The sequence below is a fragment of the Oncorhynchus clarkii genome, chromosome 18 (assembly GCF_045791955.1).
Source record: "Oncorhynchus clarkii lewisi isolate Uvic-CL-2024 chromosome 18, UVic_Ocla_1.0, whole genome shotgun sequence".
In the NCBI taxonomy this organism is placed as follows: Eukaryota; Metazoa; Chordata; class Actinopteri; order Salmoniformes; family Salmonidae; genus Oncorhynchus; species Oncorhynchus clarkii.
The window spans coordinates 56,774,686-56,787,394 of NC_092164.1; the positions used below are offsets into that span (position 1 = coordinate 56,774,686).

General features: G+C 44.3%; 1 protein-coding gene across 5 annotated transcripts; it reads left to right on the forward strand.

The window, feature by feature from the left end:
- Nucleotides 1-5,480: 5,480 nt before the first annotated feature.
- On the forward strand, nt 5,481-11,909 carry LOC139373749 (ras-related protein Rab-5A). Of its 5 annotated transcripts, none has more exons than XM_071114682.1 (6): nt 5,481-5,695; nt 7,620-7,849; nt 7,946-8,097; nt 8,298-8,420; nt 8,527-8,620; nt 8,818-11,909. In XM_071114682.1, the coding sequence occupies exons 2-6, from the start codon at nt 7,684-7,686 to the stop codon at nt 8,931-8,933; spliced, it is 651 nt and encodes a 216-aa protein (XP_070970783.1). In that variant the 5' UTR covers nt 5,481-5,695; nt 7,620-7,683; the 3' UTR covers nt 8,934-11,909. The 5 variants fall into 5 exon arrangements, with proteins under 5 accessions (XP_070970783.1, XP_070970782.1, XP_070970784.1 ...); XM_071114681.1 differs by having other exon boundaries at nt 5,496-5,728; XM_071114683.1 differs by having other exon boundaries at nt 5,551-5,824.
- Nucleotides 11,910-12,709: the final 800 nt, after the last annotated feature.

The window sequence follows — 12,709 nt, forward strand, 5'->3', positions numbered from 1 at the left end:
GGGAGTAGCTGATGTTACTATACCATGCCAGAGGCAAGGAGAGGCTTCCTGAAGAGAGTCTGTGGGCCAACTCACTGCTGCCATTCTATCCTCAGGTTTTATAAGACTTGGCTGTGACTGGTTTACCTCTTTATAAAAACAATAAAAATGTATTATTTTATTGGTTTTGGTCGACTGATTACTTTGCCAACCCATTGGTTTGCAGATTGATTGACCGATATACAGAAGGTTGAGATAAAAAAAAACAGGGGATATTGACAGAATCACTCTTGCTAAACAAAATATTTTTGTCACCTTTTTGGATGAATAACACATTATGTAAATGGAAAGGTAACCTTATATGAGAAGAAAATGACTATGCTGTTCACAGTGCTGTTGAGATCTTATTTATCTTTTGTGTATATGCCTGGCATCCTTTCATAACCGTGAAAACTCATACAAGGCAGCCCAGACATCATGACCAGCTGTGAGACAGACACCATAGTAAGCACACTTCACACAAATCTAGACCTCCACCAATGGATGGTATCATTTAAAAGCCTTGAGCTCCCTCTTCTGTTTCAAATAACAGCAGCATCTTACTCCTTGACCGAGATCATTCTTTCTAACTGGTTCCTGAAATGTTTTACTTACTAATTTAGTCAGTTATACAGTTAGGTTTAATATAGGAGGAAAAGCTTGCTGATCCCAGACAACCGAGAGACCATAGCCAGTCCCAGACAGATGAGTGATTGCATGGCCAGTCCCATACACATTTAAAAAAAATAAAAAATATTTACCTTTATTTAACTAGGCAAGTCAGTTAAGAACAAATTCTTATTTTCAATGACGGCCTAGGAACAGTGGGTTAACTGCCTGTTCAGGGGCAGAATGACAGATTTGTACCTTGTCAGCTCGGGATTTGAACTTGCAACCTTTCGGTTACAAGTCCAATGCTCTAACCACTAGGCTACCCTGCCGAGAGACTATAGCCTGTCCCAGACACAAAAGGCACCGCATGGCCAGTCCCAGACGAGAGAGAGAGAGAGAGAGAGCATGGCTGGTCCCAGACACATAAGAGACCATAGCCAGTCCCAGACGAGAGAGAGAGAGAGAGAGAGAATAGCCAGTCCCAGACACACAAAGGACCATAGCCAGTCCCAGACACGAGAGCGAGAGAGAGAAACTATAGCCAGTCCCAGACACATGAGGGACCATAGCCGGTCCCAGACACACGAGGGATCATAGCCGGTCCCAGACACATAAGAAACTATAGCCAGTCCCAGACACACAAAGGATCATAGCCGGTCCCAGACACACAAAGGACCATAGCAGGTCCCAGACACGCAAAGGATCATAGCAGGTCCCAGACACACAAATGCTCATAGCCGGTCCCAGACGAGAGGGAGAGAGAGAGAGAGAGAGAGAGAGAGAGAGAGAGAGAGAGAGAGAGAGAGAAACTATAGCCAGACCCAGACACACAAAGGACCATAGCCAGTCCCAGACACACAAAGGATCATAGCCAGTCCCAGACACACAAAGGACCATAGCCGGTCCCAGACACACAAATGATCATAGCCAGTCCCAGACACGAGAGCGAGAGAGAGAAACTATAGCCAGTCCCAGACACACAAAGGACCATAGCCAGTCCCAGACACACAAAGGATCATAGCCGGTCTCAGACACACAAAGGACCATAGCCAGTCCCAGACACACAAATGATCATAGCCAGTCCCAGACACACAAATGATCATAGCCGGTCCCAGACACACAAAGGACCATAGCCAGTCCCAGACACACAAAGGATCATAGCCGGTCCCAGACGAGACGGAGAGAGAGAGAGAGAGAGAGGGAGGGAGAGAGAGAGAGAGAGAGAGAGAGAGAGAGAGAGAGAGAGAGAGAGAGAGAGATAAACTATAGCCAGTCCCAGACATAAGAGACCATAGCCAGTCCCAGATGAGAGAGAGAGAGAGAATAGCCAGTCCCAGACACACAAAGAACCATAGCCGGTCCCAGACACACGAGGGATGACGTGCTGCTCATGTAGGAAGTCCAGTTGTGGATAGTGGGAGAGGATGGAACTAATTGAAACTGGGTCGACGTTCTGCTAATTTTCTCATCAATTAAACATCTGATCTTAATTTATGTTCCCTAAATCTGTTACAAACACAGTGCATTAAGTTTTATGGAGTTGACGCTTTGCCAATGTTTTTAAAAGTACACTCTAAAAAGAAAAGGTTCTTGGAGTATCCTTTAGGGGTTCTTCAAATTGAAACTGTGGGGGAACCCCTACAAGTTATTCGACGGAACCCTTTCAAAGGGTTCTTCAAAGAACCCCTTTTAATGGAACCTCAAAGAAACTTTTCGGGTACATTTTTAATGTTATGTGTTGATGTTCTCTGTATCCATAGCCAGAATGATTTTGCAGTGCATAGTGAACGAACAGGTTTCCTGTTATATTCATCAGAGGTGTAGGGTGGGTGAAGTCTGTGAATCCCCAAAAAATCATCATTATTCAGATGATTAACAAAATATGCACACAACAGTATTCACTGTTTTGATAATGGTTTTTATACACATACCTTATCCATAATGTAGAGGCCTATGGGATATTCATTAACGAGGTTAGGAAGGAGGATGGTAAATGTGATCTGCATAACATACCAATTGAAATGCCTTTGTCAAATCAAATGTATTTGTCGCATACACATGGTTAGCAGATGTTAATGCGAGTGTAGCGAAATGCTTGTGCTTCTAGTTCCGACAATGCAGTAATAACCAACGGGTAATCTAACCTAACAATTCCACACCTACTACCTTATACACACAAGTGTAAAGGGATAAAGAATATGTACATAAAGATATATGAATGAGTGATGGTACAGAACGGCATAGGCAAGATGCAGTAGATGGTATAGAGTACAATACAGTGGGGAGAACAAGTGTTTGATACACTGCTGATTTTGCAGGTTTTCCTACTTACAAAGCATGTAGAGGTCTGTAATGTTTATCATAGGTACACCTCAACTGTGAGAGACGGAATCAAAAACAAAAATCCAGAAAATCACATTGTATGATTTTTAAGTAATTAATTTGCATTTTATTGCATGACATAAGTATTTGATACGTCAGAAAAGCAGAACCTAATATTTGGTACAGAAACCTTTGTTTGCAATTACAGAGATCATACGTTTCCTGTAGTTCTTGACCAGGTTTGCACACACTGCAGCAGGGATTTTGGCCCACTCCATACAGACCTTCTCCAGATCCTTCAGGTTTCAGGGCTGTCGCTGGGCAATACGGAGGTTGTTGGCCAAGATCTCGTGATACATGGCCCTATCCATCCTCCCCTCAATACGGTGCAGTCGTCCTGTCCCCTTTGCAGCAAAGCATCCCCAAAGAATGATGTTTCCACCTCCATGCTTCACGGTTGGGATGGTGTTCTTGGGGTTGTACTCATCCTTCTTCTTCCTCCAAACATGGCGAGTGGAGTTTAGACCAAAAATCTCTATTTTTGTCTCATCAGACCACATGACCTTCTCCCATTCCTCCTCTGGATCATCCAGATGGTCATTGGCAAACTTCAGACGGGCCTGGACATGCACTGGCTTGAGCAGGGGGACCTTGCGTGCGCTGCAGGATTTTAATCCATGACGGCGTAGTGTGTTACTAATGGTTTTCTTTGAGACTGTGGTCCCAGCTCTCTTCAGGTCATTGACCAGGTCCTGCCGTGTAGTTCTGGGCTGATCCCTCACCTTCCTCATGATCTTTGATGCCCCACGAGGTGAGATCTTGCATGGAGCCCCAGACCGAGGGTGATTGACCGTCATCTTGAACTTCTTCCATTTTCTAATAATTGCGCCAGCAGTTGTTGCCTTCTTACCAAGCTGCTTGCCTATTGTCCTGTAGCCCATCCCAGCCTTGTGCAGGTCTACAATTTTATCCCTGATGTCCTTACACAGCTGTCTGGTCTTGGCCATTGTGGAGAGGTTGGAGTCTGTTTGATTGAGTGTGTGGACAGGTGTCTTTCATACAGGTAACGAGTTCAAACAGATGCAGTTAATACAGGTAATGAGTGGAGAGCAGGAGGGCTTCTTAAAGAAAAACTGTGAGAGCCGGAATTCTTACTGGTTGGTAGGTGATCAAATACTTATGTCATGCAATAAAATGCAAATTAATTACTTAAAAATCATACAATGTGATTTTCTGGATTTTTGTTTTAGATTATGTTTTAGATAACATTTACAGACCTCTACATGCTTTGTAAGTAGGAAAACCTGCAAAATCTGCAGTGTATCAAATACTTGTTCTCCCCACTGTATGAGATGAGTAATATAGGGTATGTAAACATAAAAGTGGCATAGTTTTAAGTGGCTAGTATACATGTACTACATAAAGATGGCAAGATGCAGTAGATGGTATAGAGTACAGTATATACAGTTTAACAGTCTGATGGCATTGAGATAGAAGCTGTTTTTCAGTCTCTCAGTCCCTGCTTTGATGCACCTGTACTGACCTCGCCTTCTGGATGATAGCGGGTGAACAGGCAGTGGCTCGGGTGGTTGTTGTCCTTGATCTTTATGGCCTTCCTGTGACATCGGGTGGTGTAGGTGTCCAGGAGGGCAGGCAGTTTGCCCCCGGTGATGCGAGGTGCAGACCTCACTACCCTCTGGAGAGCCTTACGGTTGTGGGCGGAGCAGTTGCCATACCAGGCATGGATACAGCCCGACAGGATGCGCTCGATTGCATCTGTAAAAGTTTGTGAGTGCTTTGGTGACAAGCCAAATTTCTTCAGCCTCCTGAGGTTGAAGAGGCGCTACTGCGCCTTCTTCACCATGCTGTCTGTGTGGGTGGACCAATTCAGTTTGTCCGTGATGTGTACGCAGAGGAACTTAAAACTTACTACCCTCTCCACTACTGTCCCGTCGATGTGGATAGGGGGGTGCTCCCTCTGCTGTTTCCTGAAGTCTACGATCATCTCCTTTGTTTTGTTGACATTGAGTGAGAGGTTATTTTCCTGACACCACACTCCGAGGGCCCTCACCTCCTCCCTGTAGGACATCTCGTCGTTGTTGGTAATCAAACCTACCACTGTAGTGTCGTTTGCAAACTTTGTATGCCTCCTTGTCTGTATACCTGCAGACACAGACACAAGTGAGCAGGTCAGTCATCTGCACCCAATACAGCTAGCCTTCAACATATTGTTAGAGCCTATATATTATTACCTTTTTTGTTGATTGATATGCATTGAATTGTCTATTTTCTGTTTTAGAAAGATTTTCGCAAATATGAAAAGATAGATGGTATCATCACAAAACAATATAAATTGTTTTGAGGATTTTAGAAGAACCCTTGTTGAACCCCTCATTTTTAAAGTGTATGTTGTTCAGAAAGAATGCAAGTTCGAATTGAGTTTCTGCACACGCGCACTTCACAGAGGAGGCGTTCCCTAGCGGAAATATGCACATGCATGCTACAACGCGCCAATAGGATCTCGCTAGCTCTTGGTTGGCTTTGCCCGAGGTGGAGCTTGTTCTGCCCACTATGCTTCATTTGCTCCCACTGTAAACGACATAGATAAAGTATCTTGGGTTTGTTATAACTATCTTTGGTCACATTCTCTGCAAGAGCAAACTTGCTGTGTGACGTGTAGAAGGGGCGGAAGGGATGTTTGTGTTTTGGTTCTAAATGGGAAGTTGCAAGAAGAAAGAAAAAGGTGGAGACGTGATCTGGGTTGTTGAAATTAATTGTATGTTTAACAATGCGTATCCGCACTGCGCCCTTTAATTAGTGTATAGACTATTTTGGGGGTAGTCTGTGTTCATAAACAACGCCTAGGTTTCAGGTATAGTACGCGAAATGGTGTTACAAGTTGTGGATTTCAGCTCGTTAGTTGTCAGCTGGCTAGCTAACTTGCTATGCTAACATTACATGTCTGATGAGAAACGCAAAAATAGGCCTCGGCCCCGAATTGGGAAGGACTCTAACGTTAGGTAACAACGGGTTTGTCAGTTCAAAGTTCCGACTTAAACAGTGTTCATAATAATATATATTGGTTGTTGATCGTGGCGGATATGGGCTCGTCATACCCTTCTGCTTGCTAGCTAACTATCTTCTTGAAAAAGCTAGCCAGCCAGCTCCATCATCGCATACTGACATGTTTTGCTAGTTTGCCAGCCAGTTAACGTTAGCTAGCTAACTGTTTAGCAAGACGGTCAACAATCAGGTAGCTAGTATGTAACGTTATAGCATACGTTATTAATTCGGATGCTGATGTAGCTATATAAACAACCAAGCTAATAATCTATCTAGCTAAATTAGCAAGATATCTAACGTTAGTTGGGTAAGCGTTAGCTTCTATTTGGGAATGTCGTCCTCTCAATGTTCTCGCTATCGATAGCTACGAAAATAAAGCGAAGAATAGCTCACGTTCGCTATACTAGTAACTAGCTAGTTTGGAAATTTGAACTATCCATTCTAGCATTGATTCATAACAGTGCTAGTTGAGTTCCCACTTTGAAGGCAACAGCCAGTACAGCCCGTTGCTGTCAGCCTATTGTGCATGTTTACCTTTTAGCTTGTCGCTATTAGTTAGTTAGGCATTGGCAAACTTATTTACATTGGAATGCATTCTTAAAACATCACTGCAACGCCTTGCCCTTCAGCCTGTATGCGATTGTAAATATGTCACCTTGCTGAGTAGTGTTTTCCTCTTATGACAAATGATGTGTGTGTTTTGTCACTTGAGGGGCTAAATTTCAGCACCTAGACTGAGAATGTTACTTTGTGTACCCACAGGGCGTGAATGGTTTTGACTGGAAACACATCAGAGCCATATCATTCTATCTTTTTACTACTGCCAACTTGAAAGATTTACATGTAAGGCACACAACCTCTGTCAGTTACATTTGAACAGGGAAAAAAGCTCTGTCAGATCAGATCCATCTCTCTGATATACCACTCGGACGGGGCAGCTAGCTAGGTTTGACTGGCTGTGTGGCAAGGAAAGGTGGGGATACCTAGTCAGTTGCACAACTGAATGTAATCAACCGAAATGTGTTTTACGCATTTAACCCAACCCCTCTGAATCAGAGAGGTGCTGCTTTAATCAATGTCCACGTCATCGGCTCACAGGGAGCAGTTGTTGTTGGGGGTTAACAGCTTTGCTCAAGGGGAGAACAGCAGATCTTTCCACCTTGCTGACCTTACCGTTACTGGCCCAACGCTCTTAACCACTAGGCTACTTGCTGCCCCAACCATGTTTATTTTTCTACATGTTTTTCTCTCGTCTTCAGTGGAGACAGGAAAATCTATCCATTGTTTACTTCCTTGAGGAAGGAGGGGAATAATTTCCAGTCAATTATGTAGTTCATTACTAAGTTAATCTCGTTGTGAGGCACGTCTGGACTCCGATTTCAAGGTTTCTTCCTTTTCTCTTTCGAGAAGCATGTCCACCCCTGACTCAATCATAGAGGATGTAGATCTAGGCCAGGGTTAAACTACGTGTCAAAACGACTTTATGAAAACATCTTTATCTCTACTTCGAAACACCCTTATCTCTAACACATCTGACATAGCCCTAGTTAAAAATATCATCAGAGACACGTGATTCATTGTTTTTCCTCTATCGACTCCTCCAGCTGAAGCCCTAAAAGTGCAGTCAGACGTGTGGGACAGACACTGACCGGGGGATCTGACCAGGCCATGGCCAACAGGGGAGGCGCTACGAGACCCAACGGGTCTAATGCTGGGAACAAGATCTGCCAGTTCAAGTTAGTGCTGCTGGGGGAGTCGGCGGTGGGCAAGTCCAGCCTGGTGCTCCGCTTTGTCAAGGGCCAGTTCCACGAGTTCCAGGAGAGCACCATAGGAGGTGACTTACGACTGCACTCAATGATGCACTTAAGCCTGTTTTTTTACAGTTCAGGTCAACTATGTATTTGACATGTCTCTCTGCTCTCCTCCCCAGCGGCCTTCCTGACCCAGACGGTGTGTCTAGACGACACGACGGTGAAGTTTGAGATCTGGGATACGGCGGGACAGGAGCGCTACCACAGCCTGGCGCCCATGTACTACAGAGGGGCGCAGGCCGCCATCGTGGTCTACGACATCACAAATGAGGCAAGTGGTGTCATGATGTCATCAATACACTCCCCACTCATGATCAGGACCTCGATAGATTACGTAACCAATGCCACCTTCGTTCGTCAAAATGATAATTGATCTCACATGTTTGCATAGGTGGTCACACTTGTGATCCCTTCACGCTGGATTATTCAAATACCTTTGGAAGTTGTGAGTACCATGTTTCTTGTCTCCAGGAGTCATTTGCCCGGGCCAAGAACTGGGTGAAGGAGCTGCAGAGACAAGCCAGCCCCAACATTGTCATCGCTCTGTCAGGCAACAAGGCTGACCTCGCCAGCAAGAGAGCCGTCGACTTCCAGGTGAGCCTTCCAAACACCCTTACCTGTCTCGTGCCACTTTAGAACACACCTGTGTGTGTCTGAGTTTGACAGACAGTGACTGTCTCTGACATGGTTGTTTTCCCAGGATGCCCGGTCTTATGCAGACGACAACAGCTTGCTCTTCATGGAGACGTCGGCCAAGACCTCTATGAATGTGAACGAGATATTCATGGCTATTGGTAGGTACCTCTCACTCCTTGATCCGCATCACTTTACTGATCTATAATTGAATAGGGCCCTGCACAAGCAAATGCTCTAATACATACTTAGACAAGTAACAAGAAAATGTGAACTAGCAGGATGTTTTGATCTAGCGATCTTCATCAGTAGATGGCATTTTGTGAAGTTTTTGTTTTGTTTTTCCTCCGTGCTCTAGCGAAAAGATTGCCCAAGAGCGAGCCTGCAGCCGCTGGAGCTAACAGTGGGCGGAACAGGGGCGTCGACCTAACTGAAGCCGCCCAGCCAACCAAGGCCCCCTGCTGCAGTAACTAATGCGATGCCCACCTACTGCAGTGACTAATACGACCGATGCCCGACTTTCGCTGCAGTAAACTAATGTGACCCCCCCCCCCCCCCCCCCACAAAAAACTCTCTGATCTGCAGCAACGAAAAAAGTTGATATCTGAACCCTCCTTCCCTTCTCCTCTCTGCAGTAACTGATGCAAAGCAACACCCTCGTCTATATTTCTTAACTACGCCCCACCCCTCCCCCACTGGTTCTGCTGTTACTAATTGAGACTCCTCCCACCTTCCTCTTTTTTTCCCCCTTAAATTAGTGCTGCCTTCCCTACCCCATTCCTCCAGACTATTGGCTAGCAGCAGGACTAAAGGGCGGGGCTCCTGTGATTTGGTCTCCTCTCCTGGGATAGATAGACTGTTTCTAATACGCAATCTCTCATGTCCTTTTTTTGTTTTTGTTCGATTTTTGTTTTGTTTTTCACAGTTATTCATCGGAATTATGGATGCATGTGTCACTACAAGGCCTAACATGATGATGAAAAAAATATATATTTTAACTTTATTCAGCGGCACACAAAACATCTTAGAGTGAAAAGAGGAGTGTCTCCAAAAACGCTGACAGAAAAAACAGAGGGAGAGATGAGAGGGGAAGAGAGGCTCCAAAGGTTTGTTAGGGCTAAATCATAAGGAAGCTAAAGAAAAAACTGTTTAGCAGGGACTTGGATCCCTGCTAGTTTCTTTCTCTGTTGGTCCCTCTGTTTGTCTGGCCTCTTCTTTCTCTTGTGTAACATATTCATATGCTTTCTCAACTAAACCTTTTAGTACCACTAGTGTAGTGTTGTTCCCTTCTCTCTTGGCCCCATCCCAGGGCCTTGCCTGCTTCTAGCGTTCAGTCCCAAATCAAACCTTAACTAACTCCTGAACCAGGGGTGTCTAACTCATTTTTCCCCGGTGGCCGCATTTGGTCTTCAACAAGGTCCAAACGGCCGCACTGAAAATTGGTTTTATTTCCTTGCCGCCATCGTATTTGGAATTTTGATGCTTTTTCATTGTCTAGGGATTATTATCCAGCTGGACAGTCAAGAAACTGTATGCATGTAGGTCCATTATCATTTCTATATAGTTTCAAAAATATCTATATTTTATTTTTTATTTTCACTCAAACCACCCGCGGGCTGGATTGGACCCCCTCCTAGCCACGGGCCATATGTTTAACACCCCTGCCCTAAACCCTTATGTACTTCATGTAGGTCTGAGAGGATTTGAGGTTGTAAACAATGTGGGGAATATTCCACCTAGCTTATCAGAGGGTGTATTAGGAGCATTATCACCGTAATGCTCTTAATAGACCTATTCAGTCCGTTCAGATCTACACAATTATTGAAGGGGCTAGGTAGGGGTGGGTTTGGGATTGGGCGTAGCTGTTCTAGTGGCATCGTGCAATGGTTCACAGTAAATACTCTGTGACTTCTATAGTTACCACCACAGTATGACATCGGGGCCTCTGAGGCTTGTTCACTAGTAACCCCCCACCCACCCAATTCCAAGCCTCCAGACCCCTCCCTATCCTGTCCTGATGGTTTCTGTCTGAGGGAGGGGATGATCCTGATCTATATGGGCTATGATGTCAGCTGTCCTTTATGTCTCAACATGTAATGGATGAGATTAGGTAATGGTTGAGGCCTAATGCCTGTCCAGATATAAACAAGGTGCTGGTTGGAAGGCAGCTGTTTTCCACCTGGAGAGAAAGGGGAGCATGGTGAGGTGACCTCTGTAGGTGTCATTAGGAATCCGCTGACACTAGGGCCCTGTCTGACACTAGGGCCCGGCCCTGTCCAAATGGCACCCTATTTCCTATGTAGTGCACTATTGACCAGGACTCTGGTGCCATTTGGGACGTCACTCTTTGTCACGGACACTGAGATCGGTCACTTCATCCCCTGTTCTATAGGAAGTGCTTTAGACACTGTCAGTGTGTGTACACAGGGGGACTGGGCTGTCTGGTGATACAAATATCCTCAAAGACAACAAACACACATGACACACACACACCGTGTATACACACAGGTTTATTTCTTTCTCAACCCTGCTAGATCTAATTACTGTAATATAACACACACACCTAACCACAAGCTACAACATACACTTTTTTGTGTTATTTTTAAACTCTGGACCTGTTACACACACAGTTAAAAACACCCCCCCACCCCTTTCTCCAGGTCTGTCTTCCTCATGCCTTGCACTAATGACGCTCATGAATATATCTTGTCATAATTACAGCCAGTGTGATATAAATATATTTATAAATAATATGCTGTAAATAGGGTAATTGACAGGACTAATGCTTGCTAGGGAGTTGTCTAGATAATCATTAAATAACAAAATACTGTACAGTTAGCAAAAAATACACTTTGTATGGGTTTGGAGTTATGTTTTTTTTCACACACAAAAAAATCTATTCTAATTGACGGTGGTCTTTATAAATGTGTGTAGTGTTGTTAAAAAAATGTACTTGCATTTCTTTAGTGGTCTGTCTTATGTTGTTTTTTTTCAAGAAAAACTGGACTTTTTTGGTTTTCTGTTTTTTAATATTCTCTCTCGCATTTCATTAATAATTTTGTTAGCCATCTAAAGCTAAGAATACCTGTCCAATACTCATTGTCCCATTGGAACTGAACTCACACACCATACACTGTCTGGGTGTGGAATCCCTGTCGCGGGAACAGATCGGATTGACAAAACTAACCGTCCGCCTGTCTTATAACGTCTCAGTAAGAATGTAACAACGTTGTAGTAGTAGTAGAATAAAAAAGAAAGACTGTTCCGTTCTACTGTTGGTACTAGCTGGTGGATCATGATGATGAATAAATGGATTAACTCTTAGAGATGTAAATTGTTTGTTGTTGCTGTGGACAGTTAATTGCAGATGGAAAAAAATAACAAAGGCAAGCATTTTACAGTACTGTTAAATAATGACCAAATAAATACAGAAATAAAATGTAGAATTTACATGGGAGGAGGTTGTATTGTGTGTGGAGTAAAATATTTAGTTTTACGGTTGTTTTCAGGTGTTCCAGTTACTCTGTGTAGGGTAAAGAACCCCTACCACTCTGTGTAGGGTAAAGAACCCCTACCACTCTGTGTAGGGTAAAGAACCCCTACCACTCTGTGTAGGGTAAAGAACCCCTACCACTCTGTGTAGGGTAAAGAACCCCTACCACTCTGTGTAGGGTAAAGAACCCCTACCACTCTGTGTAGGGTAAAGAACCCCTACCACTCTGTGTAGGGTAAAGAACCCCTACCACTCTGTGTAGGGTAAAGAACCCCTACCACTCTGTGTAGGGTAAAGAACCCCTACCACTCTGTGTAGGGTAAAGAACCCCTACCACTCTGCCTGAGGTTTCCAGTGAAGTCATGTAATGTTTCTCTGACCATTTGCTGCATTTAAAACAACTAGGAACTGGGAAATCTCAGATTTCAGTGTGCTCAAGACAACTGGGAACTGGGAAATCTCAGACTTCAGTGTGCTCAAGACAACTGGGAACTGGGAAATCTCAGACTTCAGTGTGCTCAAGACAACTGGGAACTGGGAAATCTCAGACTTCAGTGTGCTCAAGACAACTGGGAACAGGGAAATCTCAGACTTCAGTGTGCTCAAGACAACTGGGAACTTGGAAATCTCAGACTTCAGTGTGCTCAAGACAACTGGGAACTGGGAAATCTCAGACTTCAGTGTGCTCAAGACAACTGGGAACTGGGAAATCTCAGACTTCAGTGTGCTCAAGACAACTGGGAAATCTCAGACTTCA

Coding starts and splice junctions, on each gene's coding strand:
- LOC139373749 (XM_071114682.1), top strand. CDS start 7,684: ATGGCCAACAGGGGAGGCGCTACGAGACCCAACGGGTCTAATGCTGGG. Junction 8,098..8,297: donor TCTACGACATCACAAATGAG/GCAAGTGGTGTC, acceptor TCTTGTCTCCAG/GAGTCATTTGCCCGGGCCAA. Junction 8,621..8,817: donor CGAGATATTCATGGCTATTG/GTAGGTACCTCT, acceptor TCCGTGCTCTAG/CGAAAAGATTGCCCAAGAGC.